The sequence below is a fragment of the Phalacrocorax aristotelis genome, chromosome 6, assembly GCF_949628215.1.
Source record: "Phalacrocorax aristotelis chromosome 6, bGulAri2.1, whole genome shotgun sequence".
Lineage (NCBI taxonomy): Eukaryota > Metazoa > Chordata > Aves > Suliformes > Phalacrocoracidae > Phalacrocorax > Phalacrocorax aristotelis.
In genome coordinates, this window is record NC_134281.1 from 22,624,573 (window position 1) to 22,642,580 (window position 18,008).

At 37.7% G+C, this 18,008-nt stretch overlaps 1 protein-coding gene across 11 annotated transcripts in view; it reads left to right on the top strand.

Annotated features, from left to right (window-relative positions):
* The window catches only part of ATG7 (autophagy related 7), a 115,033-nt gene that overhangs the window by 58,558 nt on the left and 38,467 nt on the right, over nt 1-18,008 (top strand). The window contains exon 19 of one of the 11 annotated variants that reach the window (XM_075096600.1): nt 1,837-1,920. The exons of the other annotated variants lie outside the window; for them this stretch is intronic. Coding sequence (XP_074952701.1) covers nt 1,837-1,902 — 66 coding nt within the window. The 3' untranslated portion in view covers nt 1,903-1,920. The remainder of the gene's footprint in view (nt 1-1,836; nt 1,921-18,008) is intronic. 11 annotated transcript variants of the gene reach the window in all.

Consider the following 18,008-nt stretch of genomic DNA (forward strand, 5'->3'; position numbering starts at 1 on the left):
AATTTCAGGCATCTGCCTTTTCCACATCTGGTTCTAATTTAGGTTCTGTGGAACTTTTTTTTTTAGTACCAATTAGATATTTATGTATATCTTCAACGAGAGACTCTGATGACATGCATGGCTTTGAAGGCCAATGGAAGCCGTGGAAAACTCCCACATCAGCATTTAGACCTTGTTTGCACTGGTTACAGTTCACTTTGGGAGCCGCCAAAGCTCATGTAAAAATTGCACTTCTGTTTTCCAGATCACTTTTGTCTCCTTACCTCTGACCTGAACTTTTTAACTTGATACTTGTTCAATGTGTGGTCAAGTTGAATTGCTGGGCTTAAAATAAAGAAAACCTATACATCCCTTGAGTTACTCATCAGAAACTAAAGACATTGATTTGGAGACAGAACAACAACGAATCAAATGACTTCCACTTCAGAACTTGGCTGGGCTGCCCAATGATGGTTGCATACCACAGTGCATCTCTAAAACTAGCTGGTTTGGTTGCCACATATGCCAGACTTAACCCTGCAAAGTATATTGGGTTTCAGTGGTGTGGAGAGCTCTCTGTATTTAATCTAGTCTAAAATTATAATTTTCCTGATGTGTACTCAACTACTCTGTTAAAGATTAAGTTTTACTGATGTGCCACATTTCTGGAAGCAAAAACTGACACATTAGTAAAATCCATAGTCAGGATTATCCCACAGTTGTGGGAGAATCACTCCCTTTTGTAAGATTTTCTAAGAAACTTCTTTAGCGGTACTCGTTTTATTGTTACCCTTTTCCATCAGAAACAACTGCCATTGTTCTTCAAGGCCCAATTAAGCAAAGTAACCAGGCTTATCCTTACTTGAATGTGTATGTAAGTGCTCTTGAAATCACTGGGACTGAAGCATCTATTGAAATGTATTGATAGAAGGAGCGATAGCAGTGGTAAAGTGATTTTTTTTTTGCGTGAAATCACTGTATTATGTGTAGTTGGATTTCTATACAAGACTTTTTAAGCTATATCAATTTTCAGAAGTACAGAAACTTAATTTCTCTCTGTTCTTAGTAAGACCCAAGTATAAATACCCTTTCTTACTTTGGATTTCAATTCCTAAATTACTTGGATGCTTTACTATACTTTTTTACTTCAGGTTTTTTGACTGTTACAATGTGATCCATAGCACCTGTAGTTTTTATGGGAAGTTCTTGTGGTCAGTGAATGAACCCTATTTGGTATTTGCAAAAACCCCTTCCTGTGCTGGTTTACTGTATCACAAATCATGCAGATTAGAACTAGAAGGGTGGGATTAATTTAAAAAAAAATCACACTAGTAAAATATTTTTAGCTCCTGGAATAGGAGAAAATGTAGAAAACCCTTTTTTATTCTGATTCTGCACGCATTTGAAGTTTGTGCCTGACCATTTTTCAGCCATTTCGTGGGGATTAGAGCTTAATTATATAATAGGCAGCTGGTATTAAAAGTTAACTTAGTGCTTATCCAAATTTGGAAGAAAATTCACAATTTCCAGTGTGCTTGGCTGTTAAAAATATCCTGCTTATTTCTGATTCTGCACTATATTATGCAACCTATTTGATGCTGAAACAAGAACATATGAATAGCGCAAAAAAAATCCCAAACAAAACAGAAAAACCCAATTTCAACAATATTATAATAGTAAGTTCTGTAACTTAATTTTTTCTGTTAACCAAGCAGTATTCAGAATTGAATTTTACTTGATGTTATGAAAATTTCCTATAACAGACACTACTGACGGGTAGACCAGAATTAATGTTTCAGACTTTTCTGTGTGAGATTTCTTTGTTTTCCTTCATGTTTTTAATCTGGTGCATTTCAGGAGAAATTCACTTTGACAGATTCAGGCCTACCCTGGAATCTCTTTTTTAAGAGATTAAGAGATTAATCTGTTTTCTTTTAAGAGGTGAGTTTTTGTTTGGTTTTTTTATTTTTTTCATTATGTCAATTAGTGTCATCATTTTTCTTCATTCATCAAACAGTATTTCCCAGACCTTCAAATAGTGGTAAATTTTTTCTACAAAAAAAATCCCTGTTGAACATAGTCCAAATGAAAAATGAGTCTTGGTTATGATAGTTTTTAAAATGTATGGAAATTTCTAATGCATTCTGGTTATTATGCTTTGCTATTCCATGCCTAAAATAGATGTAGTCAGTCTGTTATTCACCACAATGTTCTGCTGAATCTATGGTATTTCTGCTCTTGAAATTTTGCCAAGGAGAGGTAGTTGTTACATCAACAGAAAACAGTTCAAACTGGGTTTTACAGCCATTGAACAAGCCCAAGAATTGTCTTTATGCTGATACCTTATGGTGCTCTTTGAAGAATTTAGAAGTATCTGTGAAGTGGTTCCTCTGTTTCGTATGAAAACGTGATCTCTTCGTCTTTCCCCTAATAACTTTACGGATAACTTCAATTATTATTACTAGCAATACTCAAATGCTCTTCCTAGGACTGACTTCAGCAACCAATGTGCACAAATACTCATGTTCCATGAGATATTTAAATAAATATATATTTGTCTTGTCAGGATAGGGAAAGGCCGTGTGCAGTCATTTTACTTAGTTGAAGCCAAGGGAAAGAAGGGGGAAGGACAGTTGATTGTAGGGTTGTACAGAATGAAAAGATTCTTTGAGTGTATGGTACCACAGGAATGCTTCAAGGAAGACCTCAAGGATGAGAGCCTGGGAGCTTTACAGTTACAAACATCTTTTCATTGGTCAACCCGCGTTAATGTTTGGATTCTAAAGAGAGATTTTAAAAGTGAGGACAGCTATAGAAACGCCACCCATATCACTTAGAATGAATAAACCTGTGTTGTCATAAAAATCCTATGTGACCTTGCCTCAAAAACATGAAAGAACCTTATAAAATATTTTTATGTGCAAATTTTGACTCGTAAATTCTGGCATCCTTCCATAAAAGGTGCTACTGATTAGCTACATAATTAAACTTGTATAGTTATTAGTAAAATTAAACAAAACTCTGCAAATTCAAATGTAAGAATTAATACTTGGGGGCAGAGATAGAGGGAATGATTTTTGACTGTAAAGAATTTTCATTTAAGCTGCTGTTGATATCAAGCTTTTTTGTTTGAAATTTCAAATATATGGGAAAATTTTACACTAAAACCACTGAAAGAAATGGAATAATGGCATTTGGGTTAGCAACAGATGGTAATTTTTTTGTTATTTTTTCACGTATTGAATTGTGAATTGGTGTCGTAGTTCCAAAACATTGATAGAGTTTAAATCTGTATAAAATTTCACAGTAAATATTGCATAGCTATAAAATGGGAAGTACTGCTATGAATAAACTTATAACCTCATCAGTTTATATATGAAGGAAAAAACCTATGCAACAAATAGCAGTCAGTGCCTCATTTTATACGAGCTATAAAAAAATGTAGCTTTTTAGTATAGCAGCTTTCCAGGTGCTGTGAAACTGCTGTAGCATTAATGTTTAGCCTATGTTCTTCATGATGCCTATGCAGTTTTTGAGTATGAGCTTGTGTAGATAACAATTCAGGATTGTTTGTCCTCTTTATGAACAGATTGATCAGGTTAGTACTGCTCAATATCAGCCATTGTCTTCCAAGACAGCTCAAAGTGTCTGTGCTTTTTGATGTCCTGTTGCAAAGGTACAGTGGTTTTCTTCTTAAAGTATTTTATTTGCTCTTATTAGATCAGTATCTAAACAAGGAGTAGCTGAACTGATGAAGTAATGCTTCAGTTTGTGCCATGATGGTAAATGACATTAAATTGTACTTGATTTAAGATTTTAGAATATTTTTAGTTAATGATAAATATAGCACACAAAATTTTGACATGAACTGCTATACTGAATCTGTAAAATCTGAAGAATGGATTTGTTGATGTCTTCAGAAACTAATCGTGCCTCTGAGGAACTTAGTACACTTAATTATTTTTTTTTACTATTGTTTTCCATAAGGCAGAAGACATACGCCCAATGTTCATATGTAATGATCCATCAAAATGAATTAGGATTAATATGACTGAACAGTTTCAATATGCTGGCATAATTTCTTTGCCAGTGTGTGACATTACAAGCTGAAGAAGTTACAAATGACTTATGTAAATGAAATGGCTAATCTAGTGAGTAGTACATCTAAAGCATCTCCATGATCTAGGCATACCCCTCTATGGCACTGAGGACTTCAGGAATTTGAAGTCTGTGAAGGATTCATAAAAATGTTTAACATTTATTAAGCAGTTAGTGAGAAAGCAGTGAAGACCCAACTACCAAATGTGGTGGGGGAGGACTGGAAAAGAGTGGTTTCTTGGACTTAACTGGAGACAGAATCAAAGAATCCCAGAATGGAAGGGACCTCAGGGATCATCTAGTCCAACCTTTCTAGGAAGAGCACAGTCTAGACAAGATGGCCCCAGCACCCTGTCCAGCTGAATCTTGAAAGTGTCCAATGTGGTGGAGTCAACCACTTCCCTGGGGAGATTATTCCAATGGTTGACTGTCCTCAATGTGAAAAATTTCCCTCTTGTGTCCAATCGGAATCTCCCCAAGAGCAACTTGTGTCCATTCCCCCTTGTCCTCTCGACGGGACTCCTTGTAAAAAGGGAGCCTCTTTGTAGCTACCCCTTAAGTAATGGTACACGTTGATGAGATTCCCCTCTAAGCCTCCTTTTCTCAAGGCTGAACAAACCCAGTTCTCCCAGCCTATCCTCATATGGCAGGCTTCCCAGTCCTTTGATCATCTTCATGGCTCTTCTCTGGACCCCTTCCAGCCTGTCCACATCCTTTTTGTGTAGAGGGGACCAGAACTGTGCACAGTACTCCAGGTGTGGCCTGACAAGCGCTGAGTAGAGTGGGATAATGACTCCTTTCTCTCTGCTGGTGATGCCCTTTTTGATGCAACCTAGCATCCTGTTGGCCTTCTTGGCTGAAACAGCGCACTGTTCGCTCCACAAGGACCCCGGGGTCCCTTTCCACAGAGCTGCTCTCCATCCAGGTGGATCCGAAATAGGAATAGATAGGGCATGAAGTGTGTGCAAATGCAAGCACAATACCATCACAATGTCAAATATTCCCTATCCCTCATTGTCTTTTTTCTGTTTTGGGCAGTAAGTGCATGTTTCCCTACGTAACAAAAGTAAAACTTTCCCATCTTTCTGAAAATTGACTGAGACAGAAGTTCTGTATGTGTCTATCTCATAATTATATTATTGTATTATTAAATAATATAATAATATTATTGTCTAATTATCCATGTTTGCATTTCACCTGTCCTGTATATAGGTAAGGAAATACTATCCTGAGTGTTTTGGCTGCTCCATCAGCAGGAATAGACACAAAATCTACTAATCCAGGCACAACATGTAATCCTATATAACCTAAAGTTAAAGAAAGTTTATCGAAGGAGTTAAAAAATCAACTAGGTTGCCCGTGGAGATAGAGTTTTGCAAAGTGCTTTTCCTACATCTCCCTAATGATTATGCAGAGTTTTAAGGCAAAGCAATGCTGAACAACCATGTCTAAAACTGATATTGATTCACTGAAGTGGTGTATCGCTTCAAAACAGTGGAGTTATGAACATGAATTTCCTACAGTCCTGGCCTAATTTTCTATGAGTCTCAAACCTTGAAATTTGTGGGGAGTAACACACAGAAATCCTAAAATCTTCGCAATTAGATCCAAATGTTTTTGGCTTCTAGTCTGTTCTGTCCTTGTACTCCGTTTCCACTTCTCTCTGTCTAGAAGAGGACTAGTACTTTACAACACTAATCATGTGTTTTAGAGAGATATTTGTTACCTGGCTAGTGAGAACCACTGATAACTCTAAACCTGTAATAGATTTAACATTCAGTTGTCCTATCTTGCTTACAATGCTAAAATAACTTGTCAATGTTCTCAGTTCTGCACCTCAGCAATCAGATTGCAGCAGTCTGTCACTAAGTTAAAATGAGTGCTGCTCATGACTTGTATATTTAATACAGGATCATAGTTTATGGTAGAGGGAAAAAGTATCAAAAGCGTTGTAACAGACAGTAACAGTAAGAATAATAGTGTGACAATCTACTTCTCGCTTTGTCCTGTTCACAAACAGAGAAGGACTGGTGGAACATGTAGTGGTTGGAGATTGTCTTGGGCTTAGTGACCATGATATGATTGAGTTCTCAGTTCTTGGCGAAGTAAGAAGAGGGGTCAGCAGAACCACTATGATGGACTTAAGGAGGGCAGACTTTGGCCTGTTCAGGGCGCTGATTGGGAGAGTCCCTTGGGAGGAAGTCCTAAAGGGCAAAGGGGTCCAGGAAGGCTGCGTTTTCTTCAAGAATGAAATCTTGAAGGTGCAGGAGCAGACTGTCCCCATGTGCCACAAGATGAACCGGTGGGGAAGACGATCAGCCTGGCTGAACAGGGAGCTTCTGCTAACACTCAGGAAAAAAAGGAGAGTCTACTGCTTTTGGAAGAAGGGATAGGTAACACAAGAAGAGTACAGAGGCCTCGCTAGGTCTTGCAGGGAGAAAATTAAGCAAGCAAAAGCCCAGATAGAACTGAACCTGGCCACTGCTGTAAAGGATAACAAAAAATGTTTTTACGAGTACATTGACAACAAAAAGAGAATTAAAGAGGATCTCCATCCTCTATTGGACACGGAGGGGAACATTGCCACTGAGGATGAGGAAAAAGCTGAGGTACTAAATGCCTTCTTTGCCTAAGTCTTTAACAGTAAGACCAGTTGTCCCCAGGGTATTCAGCCCCCTGAGCTGGAAGGCAGGGACGGATTGCAGAATAAATCTCCCATATTCCAGGAGGAAGCAGTTTACGACCTGCAGCTCCATCTGGACACTCTGAAGTCTATCTGGCTAGATGGGATCCACCCGAGAGTACTGAGGGAGCTGGCAGAGGAGCTCACCAAGCCACTCTCCATCATTTACCAGCAGTCCTGGTTAACGAGAGGTCCCAAATGACTGGAGGCTTGCTGATGTGATGCCCATCTACAAGAAGGGTCAGAAGGAGATCCAAGGAACTGCAGGACTGTCAGCCTGACCTTGGTGCTGGGAAAGGTCATGGAGCAGATAATCTTGAGTGCCATTATGCAGCACACGCGGGGCACCCAGGGGATCGGGCCCAGTCAACAAGGCTTCGTGAAAGGCTGGTCCTGCCTCACTAACCTGGTGTCCTTCTATGACCAGGAGACCCACCTAGTGGATGAGGGGGAAGGCTGTGGACATTGTCTACTTGGACTTTAGTAAAACCTTTGACACTGTGTCCCACAGCATTCTCCTCGAGGAGCTGGGGGCTCATGGCTTGGACAGGTGTACTCTTCACTGGGTAAAAAAACTGGCGGGCTAGCCAGGCCAAAAGAGCTGTGGATAATGGAGTTAAATCCAGTTGATGTCCAGTCATGAGCGGTGTTCCCCAGGGCTCAGCGTTGGGGCCAGTCTTGTTTAATATCTTTATCAATGATCTGGATGAGGGGATTGAGTGCACCCTTAGTAAGTTTGCAGACGACACCAAGTTGGGCAGGAGTGTTGATCTGCTTGAGGGCAGGAAGGCCCTACAGAGGGACTTGGACAGGCTGAATTGATGGGCCAGGGCAATTGTATGAAGTTTAACAGGGCCAAGTGCTGGGTCCTGCACTTGGGTCACAACAACCCCATGCAACGCTACAGGTTTGGGGAAGACTGGCTGGAGAGCTGCCCTGTGGAGAAGGACCTGGGGGTGTTGGTTGACAGCCGGCTGAACGTGAGCCGGCAGTGTGCTCAGGTGGCCAAGAAGGCCAATGGCATCCTCATTTGTGTCAGGAATAGTGTGGCCAGCAGGAGTTAGGGAAGTGATTGTGCCCCTGTACTCAGCACTGGTGAGGCCGCACCTTGAATACTGTGTTCAGTTTTGTGCCCCTCAGTATAAGAAGGACATAGAGGTGCTGGGGCATGTCCAGAGGAGGGCAACGAAGCTGATGAAGGGTCTAGAGAACAAGTCTTACGAGGAGCAGATGAGGGAACTGGGGTTGTTTAGTCTGGAGAAGAGGAGGCTGAGGGGAGACCTTATTGCTCTCTACAGCTGCCTGAAAGAAGGTTGTAATGAGGTGGGTGTCAGTCTCTTCTCCCAAGTAATAAACGATAGGATGAGAGGAAACGGCCTCAAGTTGAGCCAGGAAAGGTTTAGATTGGGTATTAGGAAAAATTTCTTCACTGAAAGAGTGGTCAGGCATTGGAACAGGCTGCCAGAGAGGTGGTGGAGTCTCCATCCCTGGAGGTATTTAAAAGAAGGGTAGATGTGGTGCTTGAGGTTATGGTTTAGTGGTGGACTTGGCAGTGTTAGGTTAATGGTTGGACCTGATGATCTTAAAGGTCTTTTCCAACCTTAATGATTCTACGATTCTTTGATCTGAGAGGTTCTTGTAATGTAAAAGAAATAAAACAATGATTCTGTAACGTGTGAAAAGATAACTAAATCAGACACTGATAATTTTTGTAAGGACTATTTTTGATAGATTTATTTTAACTTATCCATGAAAGTCCTTTTCAAAATTTTCTAGAGTATACATGTCAGCATTGTCCTCAGTTAAAGCACCGTGTACCAGTGTAAACTTCAGTCCTTCTGTGCGCTCAGAGGAGTAAGGCTGTGCATAGCATTTATGCCGAAATCTCTATGTATGAAGGTATACATGCAGATGTTGTCTTTTTACAGCATTTTGTGCTTTAGCAATAGGATTATTTAATGGCAAGTGATTTTCATAGCAAATTAAGACAAGAAGTGAATTGACTGTATTCCAGTTAAAACACAAAAGTAAACATAATAAAATTAGTCTACTTGGAATTAACTTAAAGCAGTGAGATTATACGAGTAGTTTTGGAGAAATATTCTGTATGTGTAAGCATGTTAGTACTTTATAATCTTAAAATATGTGTTCTAAGTACTTACTATACATGAAATAAATTTCTGTAATATTAAAGTAGTGACTGAAGCCTACCTGACAATGAATTTGATCCCCTGCTAGTTAAGTGTGAAATTCTGTGGGTTAATCAATAGATACAAAAAATACATAGTTAAGGAAGAGATACAAAGTGTGATTTAGATGGAGATAACTATTAAGATGTTTATTTATTTTCTTATAATTAAAGTAGAAAGGAAAGTTGCAGAAATAGAGAAGGGATACACAAGTAAACCTGTAAAGAATTAAGTAATTATTTTCCAGCCTCTCAAGGGGAAGGGGTTAAGAGATACAGTTTTAAAAGGGTTTATGTTGTTGAAAAGTTTATTTATCTTGTGTCTACTGAGACAGTGTGCCAACAACAGCAAACCCAAAATGCAAGTTAAAAAGAAAAAGAGAAAACTACTGCTGGAAGGGAATGTGAAGGCATAACAAAGCTATTTAAAATTATTACAGTGCAACAGCTGGTTTTGCTAAAGTGTCTTGGTTATTTTGAAAAAAGAAAAGTAATCTAACTTCTAATTCCCTTTGTCTTCTCACTCTGGGTAACTGTAGTATATAAAGTTTGCTATCCTATGACTCATTCTTCCCACAATACTATTTCTTTGAATAGCCCTTGTAAAAACATGCATTTCATGTTAGTTGTCTTAGTTGGCAATTGTGTAGACTTTTTTCTTCCTGGGTGAATGACTTATATGTACTAATCTATGGCTTTGCCTCTGCCACACATGGTGCCTACCAAAATAGTGCTAATACTGTGCTGTACTGCTGTACCTATGATTACTGTGCTCACTTTTTTGAAAGAACAGAGTTGGCTGGTAGAGTATATCAATCATTGAAATTAGCTTACTCTCTTTTCCACAGGATATATATAAAATAAGTTCTGATATATAACTGATATAAATACATGTTTTCAGGGACAGACAGTCATGTAACTGAGGCTTGATTTTAATTCTCGGTAGAATTTAATTCTTAGTAGAATTAAAAAATATAATGGAGAAAGAAGGGGCAAATGCACAATAAAATGTTATTTCCAGCCTCCAAAAGTAACCTCTTTGCATAAGTTTGGCTCGCTATAAGAAATACTAAAAAGAATTGTGGAAGTTAAATGACTGAGATTCATTCAGATAAAGAATTAAAGAACATCTGTTGTAGCTTTCATATGTGAATGGTTGCTGAGCAGTCTGTTTTAACTTTATCATTATAGGCAGTCATGGCAGAACTCTAAAGAACAGCCACAGTTGTAGGCTTTCTTGCTGCTTTCACAATACTTCACATTTCCTCTGATGGCACAATGGAACAGGCAAGCTCCTATGAGAGAATTCTATACTGAATTATATGTACTCTGTGAGTTTGTCCAACTGTTGTAGCACGCATTCATGACAGCAGCATGCATGGATATTGGTATGGTCATCATCCTTTCCAGCTGTCTTTGGTTCCCCAAAGAGAGGGGTGGATTAACTGGGGACAGTCTTTGGAATGAGTCCAAACTGTAAAACACAAGCTCATGCTTTCAGGTGGATAGTTAAATACTTTAAACCCTGTTTTTCTTGGAATTACAGGTTTTGTGTTTGTTGAGGCTGCTTTTTTTGATATTTCTACTTTCTGGATTTAATCTAGAGTTTAGAAATTGGAGCAAATTGTTTAATGCATTTAATATGCAATCTAATATTGTTTAATGTGTTTAATATGTAGATTTGTGTTGCAGATTGTATTTTGATTATTTACCAGACTAAAATCTTGGTTATAGCTGAAACATGTTGATAAAGTTCAAGGAGCTGACAGTGAATTTTCTTATTATACAGTGGAAATTGGAGATGGTTATGGGAGATTTGGAAAATGAGGTAATACTTGCTGCTGAATATATTTTTAGTTACCTTGAGGCCTAAAGGTCACAAACATGATTTTTCTGCTAAGTGAGGTTAAACTTAAACAATGTTGATCACAAACAAAAAAAACAAACAAACAAATCCACTTTTTAAAATGTAGCATTAGTAACATCCTTATCTTATAAGTAATAGGTGGTGGAGGATGTTACATGAGTTTTCAGGACAATACTAGAAAAAGGTTAGTGTATTTGGAAAACTGCTAGAATTTAAGCTCAATTATGAAAGAGGAAAATTTTATTTTCATAAAGAAATTTCTAAATTGAAGAGTGAATATTGTGATCATTGACCCTTCACTTTCAAAGGATAATGATGTTCACCAGCTCTAGCATAAATTCTGCTATCCTTCATTCTGATTATAAAGTGGGATTTTTCTTTACTCTCTTCTGTTTAAAAGCAAAAGGAAAGAACTTGTGGCAGAGAAAATTGCTTATAGGATAGACTGACTATTTAGAAATGTTATTTTAATGTGAGGGGATGAGGTAATAGAGTAAAGCAATAACCAGAAAGCTGCAGTGTTTGACTCTGGTATCAAACCCAACGTCACAGTCTTGATCTTTGTTGTCCTTTTTTTATTATTATTTTGTGGGGGATTCTGATTAGTATATCTGTTTCAGGAAAAGCATCGAGAGTACTCTAATTTAGTATTTAAATATGGGATCTGATTAGTACTTCAGGCACGCGAGAGCGCTATAATACTAAGTGTGTTGTATTACAGACATCACAAGACTTGTTAAACAAGGAAACACGATTACTTTGGATTAAAGAAGTTGCCAAAGGCTTGAAGGATTTATAGCTGCTGCCACTTTGAGTTATATATAACTTCGTTATTATGTTGAAAATGTTTAGATCTAGAATTAATGAAGCGCAATAAATGCTGATGAATGAATCAGCAGGTTTGACAGCTTTTAACTGATGCTGAGCGAATGATGGAATTTTTTTTTAGTATTCTTTAATTCTCAGAATTGCTAGATATGTACAGAAAGTAACAAACGGCATTTGCACAGAGAAATGAAACTAATATTCTTTATAACTGGACATGATCAAGACATCAATTTAAGCGTATTTCTTAAATGACTTATTGTTCATTAAGGATGTGAGAGAGGGAAAGGTCTGTTGCTTTTCTGGAGGAGACGTCTATGGTCTGGATCTTGTAGAGAAAGAATAATGAGAGCAGTCAGTATCTGCAAAGATGTAACGAGGATGCATGAGGATGAATGAGAGCAATGCCAGTACACTGGTCATGTGTGTCTGAGCAAGGCAAGAATTGAGTACCATCAGAAATCTAAGCGGTGCTGTCCTAGGGACAGGCAAAGGGGTTGACCACTATTGTAGTTTGAAAGGGGTCTGGAGCCTGTTGAAATGCTAGGTAGGCTGAGTGAGTTAGTTTTAAATGTTCTGAGTTTAAGAGGGACATAGATGAGTTTAGAAGAATGGAAATCGCAAGCCTCGGGCAAAGAGGAAGGGGGAAAACGTGGCTTTAGAAACAAAGGACTTAAATTTGGCTTTTTTCTGTGGCACTTCCAAAATTTAGTCACTGTTAGTGTAATTAGAAGGGGCAATGAAATATAAATTCGTGACACCACTGTGGTGTGCTGGGCTACTGCAAGGTCTCTTTTTTTATGTGAATCAAGATTTCAGTGAATGCATATCGCATCAATTTGATCATTCCATTAATCTCAGCTGTATAAAATTGGCTGCATTTTAACATTGCTTCATTAGCTCAGAAACTAGTGTGACATTCAGTAACTTTTTCTAGACAGCTGCATTCCATTTCATTGTATGAAGTCTGTAGTATGGCAAAGATTTTTCAAAACAATTATTATTTTAACAGCTGGTTAATTACAGATTATTTATTGAGTGGTTAGTTAGCTGAGCAGTCATCCTTTGCTCTTGTTACCATGATGCAGAATTACTGTTATGTGTATTAATGTGAGTGTTAGTAACTCTGAATGAGAAATGAGCAATAACAAATTATGAAAGGCTTTTAAGTTTTGAAGTAGTCTTACAACATTTGTTTCTTACAGGCAAACTATGAAAAGAAAATATTTAATGGCAGAAATTATTCTTGAGTTTCATTTGACTGTCCCTCTGTCATGTGACTCAGGAATTTAGTTACATAAAAATATGACTAAGTCCCTTTTGCCTGTGAGGTATAGACCTGGATGAAATCCAGTATGAGATTGGATTTCAGTAAATTGGAAAAGTTCTTTCCTAGCCTTCTTAACTTTGAATTTGGGACAAAACTACGTCAAAAGCTGGAATAAGTTCCTCATCTAACTATTCCATAATCAGTTGGGGCTTTTTTTTACCTCTTCAAATAGTGTCTGATTACTAAATTAAGCTCTCAGCATCAATAAACCATTCCCCTCCAGAATAAAACCTATAATTTTTCATATCTATTGTCTTTTGTACCTTCTGAAGTATAGCTCTTATGGCTGTGGAGTGAATCCTGGGTAGATGCAGCAAAGAGAGAGTAAAAAAGAATCCAGGTGCATATTGTATAGTTTCTTAGGGTGACACGCTTAATATGCCAGAGTATTTGAAAGTCATATATTAACTCCTCTTAAGAGTATGCTATTTGGGTTATTTTTTTATGCAATGAAAAGTAGAGTGTGGTTTCTGTCACAACCTACCCAAATGACTGGTTTATTTCAAAAGTCTAATGCACTATGTGGTGTAATACATTCGAGACGCACCAGTGCAGTGTGTGTATTTACACTCTCAGTATATCTAAGTAAATAGAGAAGCATAGAGAAGGATCATCCAGAACTGCATGAGTGCTGTTTAAAAAACAAATCAACCCACCTGACTATCCTGAACGCTTTGTGCTGGAAATTCATATGCCTTATCATGTAGACGGTAAAGGAGTATCTGCAGAGCCAACCGTGTGGAAAGTGTTTTCTGGTCTCAAGTGTTGTGTGCTGACTTGCAAAAACTGTGTTCCAAATTGCATTGGATTATATTAACTTTTAATTTCTTGCTCCCTGCTATCCAGGGCATCACAGGATCAAAATCTTAAAATGCTAATAGTCCATTCTGTCTGTAAGTCTAGAGATGGAGGACAGAAGGGAAGAATAGAAATGATCTCCTACCAATATTATATGTTAGTGGCAATTAGGAAAAATCTGTTAGTCCACAAAAACAACAGTAAGAATTTATCTTGCCTTGCAAGGTTTCAGCTAATTTTTCTTACTGTATCCCACCCAAAGGTATTTCTACACCTGTTTGGGTGAAGACAGCTCCTATTCTCTCCATTGTGCTTATATTGACATAGTTGCAGATGTTGTTACTATGCAGACCACCATTTTTTTTCTTTCCTCTTCAATACTTTCCTGGTTTTCCTTTTGCTGTAACCGTTTTTGTTGTTGTTGGGAGATAGAACTATTTCATTCATGGGCCACAAATGTTTACTTTAAGTATTCAAAATGTCTCATCCTTCTATTTTCCAGTTTATTATAAAAAGCTCCAGTCCTATTCCAATATAGTTTTGTTTAAACCTTCTGTTGCCGTTATTTTTAAAATTTTCTCTGTATCACTTTAGTTTTCCAAGACCTATCATCACTGTCATTTTAGCAATGAAATTCTGCTCTCATTCAATTACTTCAAGCCGATCTGTAGCTTACTTTGTGTTTAACTGTATCATAACCCTTTTTTTCTCATGTCCTGTCATCCATAATTTCTCTATTTGATTCACACCTGTTTGCATTAGCTTTGAATGTCTACTTTGTATCACCTGTGTCTGCATGTGCTGGTTTTGGCTGAGGAGGGGTTAATTCTCTTCACTGTGGTGGTCGGGTACCTTTCCAGCTTCCCGCGCTCTGTCGTGTTGGCGGGAGGCTGGGAGGGGTGGGGCCACGGCCAGGGCAGCTGACCCCGACTGGCCAATGGGATGCTCATCCCATACCATGTGACACCATGACCAGTATATTAAGGGGAGCAGTTTGCGGCTCAGGGAGGTGCAGTGTTGGGTCGGCGGGCAGTGAGCGGCTGCGTCACATGCAGTTTGTTCCGGTGGTTCATCCCCCTCCCCCCTCCCTCACCCTCCCCCGGGTTTTCGCACCTCTTGTTTTCCTTTCCATTGCACTTTTGTTGTTGTTTTTTTATTTTAATTATTAAACTGTTCTTATCTTAACCCACGAGCGTTACCCTTCTGATTCTCTCCCCCATCCCACCGGTGGGGGAGCGAGCGAGCGACTGTGTGGTGCTGAGTTGCTGGCTAAACTACGACAGTACATCTGCATGATTTGAAATAAAAATGTTAATCTTTTCAACTTCCAGATTTACAAACTTACTTCATGTTTTTAATGGTAAATTCTGAATAAACAGTTCCTATTATATTTGTATTATTTAATTATAATAATGGTGGTAAGTTGACACAGGAATGCCTCTAAACTGGTTACTTTTCAAAAATGGACTTCATTTTCTATCAGAATGCCATACAGAAATGCTGTTCATAAAGAGTTCTTTCTTGCAGTTTTCCTGAGCAGATTGTCATGTTAAAAAAAACTTAAGAATTTTTCTTCCGTCTTTTTTCCATTCATACTGATCTGGGTAAATAAATAATGTGTAATTTATTCTATTTATGCCTGCAAACGCTTTCATTTTCAGCAACTGCTTGACAACTTAAATGAAGCACATTATTGGTAGCTGTGAAGCTGTTAACTGGTTTATATTTGAATTTATTTTTGTTTGCTTTTAAATATTTAAATGTGTTCTTTACAAAGACTGGTACTTAAGATTGGGATCAAGTACTGCATTGGTATTTCCTTTGTTTTCTTTAGTTACTCTGTGTGTGTGTGCTTTCTTTGTGTGTATGTTTTCTGGATCCACAGCACAATTGCTTTACCTCAGTGTTTATCCTTTTCACCTATAAAATCAATTTAGTAGCCTGGTTAATTTCCCATTGTTCTTGTAGAAACATGCATCTTCCAATAGCTCTATTCCCGTTGAGCAATAAGAAATTGTCAGTACCTGTTTTTCTCGACTGTTAAGTATCAGGTGCAATTTAACTGTCATTTTTGGGAAATACCGTTTCAGTCCATTGCTCCTTGTCAGCAACCTTCCTCACCTGTGGGACAGTTTGTGCCTAGAGTATTATTCTAATATACATCTGTTGCCAAGGCCTGCTGCTTTCTAGATTTGACAATTGAACATCAAAATTACATTGTAAACACTAACATTTATCTAGAAATAGCTTTATTTATCTTCCTGCCTTCCCTTCCCCCCACCCCCCCACACCCCATCTTACTTCTTCCTGCTCAAGACTGGTATTTGATCTAATGTAATTTCATAGGTTCCTAAGGAAAATTAAGGCTATCCACATAAGATACTTACTGCCTTAAATGCACAGCAACCTCTTTTTTTTCTTTTTTAAATGTTGTAAATGTATTGTCAAAAATAATAGTGAGTTCAGACACAACTCAGTTCATCGGTTCCTGGCTCATTTCCTGTCAAGATTTTGTGTTAGGGCTTTTTATACTTTTTATTGGAATTTTTTTTAAAAAAATTATATTTTGTGTGTGTATCCTAAATAATGCTGCTATTTCACCAGAATACCATGAAAAGAGTGGAGCACATGAAAAAGCTAGACTAAATCTGCAGTTTTACAAATACAGTTGTACAGCAGTTATGGAGTCTATTTTATTAAAACTGTTTTCGGCCTCTTAGGTCACATGTTTTGTTCTTTTGTTCTTTTGTTACAAGCTGCAGCATGTTGACGTTACTAACATTTCTGAAGTACATTAAGTACATTTTCACCCCCCACACATGCGCACACAAAAAGAAGCCCCTTCTGTGACCGACTGTTTTTATGTTCAACTCAGATCTCTCTGCATCTTTATACACTGAACAGAATAGCTAAGTAAGTGAAATACCAGATGGAAGTTTGTCGTTATTGTTCTCACCATTGACTTAAGCACATTTTAAGTCTAGTTTTTAATCTCTGGCAATTGAGTATCTCTTCACAGAAAAATACTGGAAGTTCCTGGAATTACAAAGATACCAAGTCGCTAGCCAAATTTTCCCTGGCTAAGCAGTGAGAAAAGCTGCCCATTGATCTGTGTTTTATGTGGTGTTTTTTCTGATGAGAACTACTATTTCCTCTGAGATCATCAAAGCTTATTTCAACTAGGATTCAACACTAGATTTTAATTGTTGTTTCCAGAGTTAGAATGTGAATTCCCAGTTACAGAATACTGATCAGATCGTAGCTGAAGTTGTTCATCTTGAAATTTTGCAATTAAATTAAAATAAATCCCAGTATATTAGTATTTTTAGCAGAATGTTGTAATCCAAAATGAAAATCAGATGTTCTTATGTTCTTCATGGAAATACAGAAGTCCAGACAGTGGGTATCGTATTTAGGTTACAAGATTTGTGGGTTGTTTTTTTGTTAATTTTCATTGTTTACATTGTAGGCAAGTCTTTGCTCACTTTAAGGAATAAAACTGATACCTTAAAATCATTTTTTAAAATTCGTATCCAAAAATAATTCTCTTGAGTTGTATAAAAAACCAGGTCCTCTGGAAATTAATTCATTGTCCTCATGAATGGATTCCTGGTGAGTGAGGCATTTTTATGACTCCCTTAAAAAACAATTGCAAGCATTCCACAAATAAACAATACATTGATTTTGGGGGACGTTTTTATGAGCATTTTGTAATAATTTGTTCTCCAATGTTTATTTCAGTATGGTATTTTGTAATTTTTAACTTAATTATACTAAGAATTCTCTTGTAGAAGCAGAGAGAGTAGAGCTTTGAAGCAATGCTGTTTCAGTTAGCAAGTGCAGATGCAGTACCAAGTGAGATATTATTTCATTGATTTCCATGTGTTCTGGAAGAAGAGCTGGAAAAGTTTAGGTACATAGGCTAGATGCTGCTGTTCTAAATCTTTTTACATTTTGCAACTATTTTGGCAATTTTGATCTTTTTCCCTCAACTAGTTTTTCCTTCTGTATTTTTCGTTAATAAATTTCACATGTGATTTTGGTATTTTTTGTTTTCTTGCTTCTTTCAGGGCTGTTTTTCATGACTAGTTAACCATAATAATAGTTACATTCGTATTGGCTTTTCTTTGCCTGTGTGTAAGCTATTGCAAGTGACAGTTCATATTTTACTGGCATAATAAACCAATGCACCATTTAATGTGACAGTAGCAGTTCTTGGTACAGCAGAAGCCCTAATGTT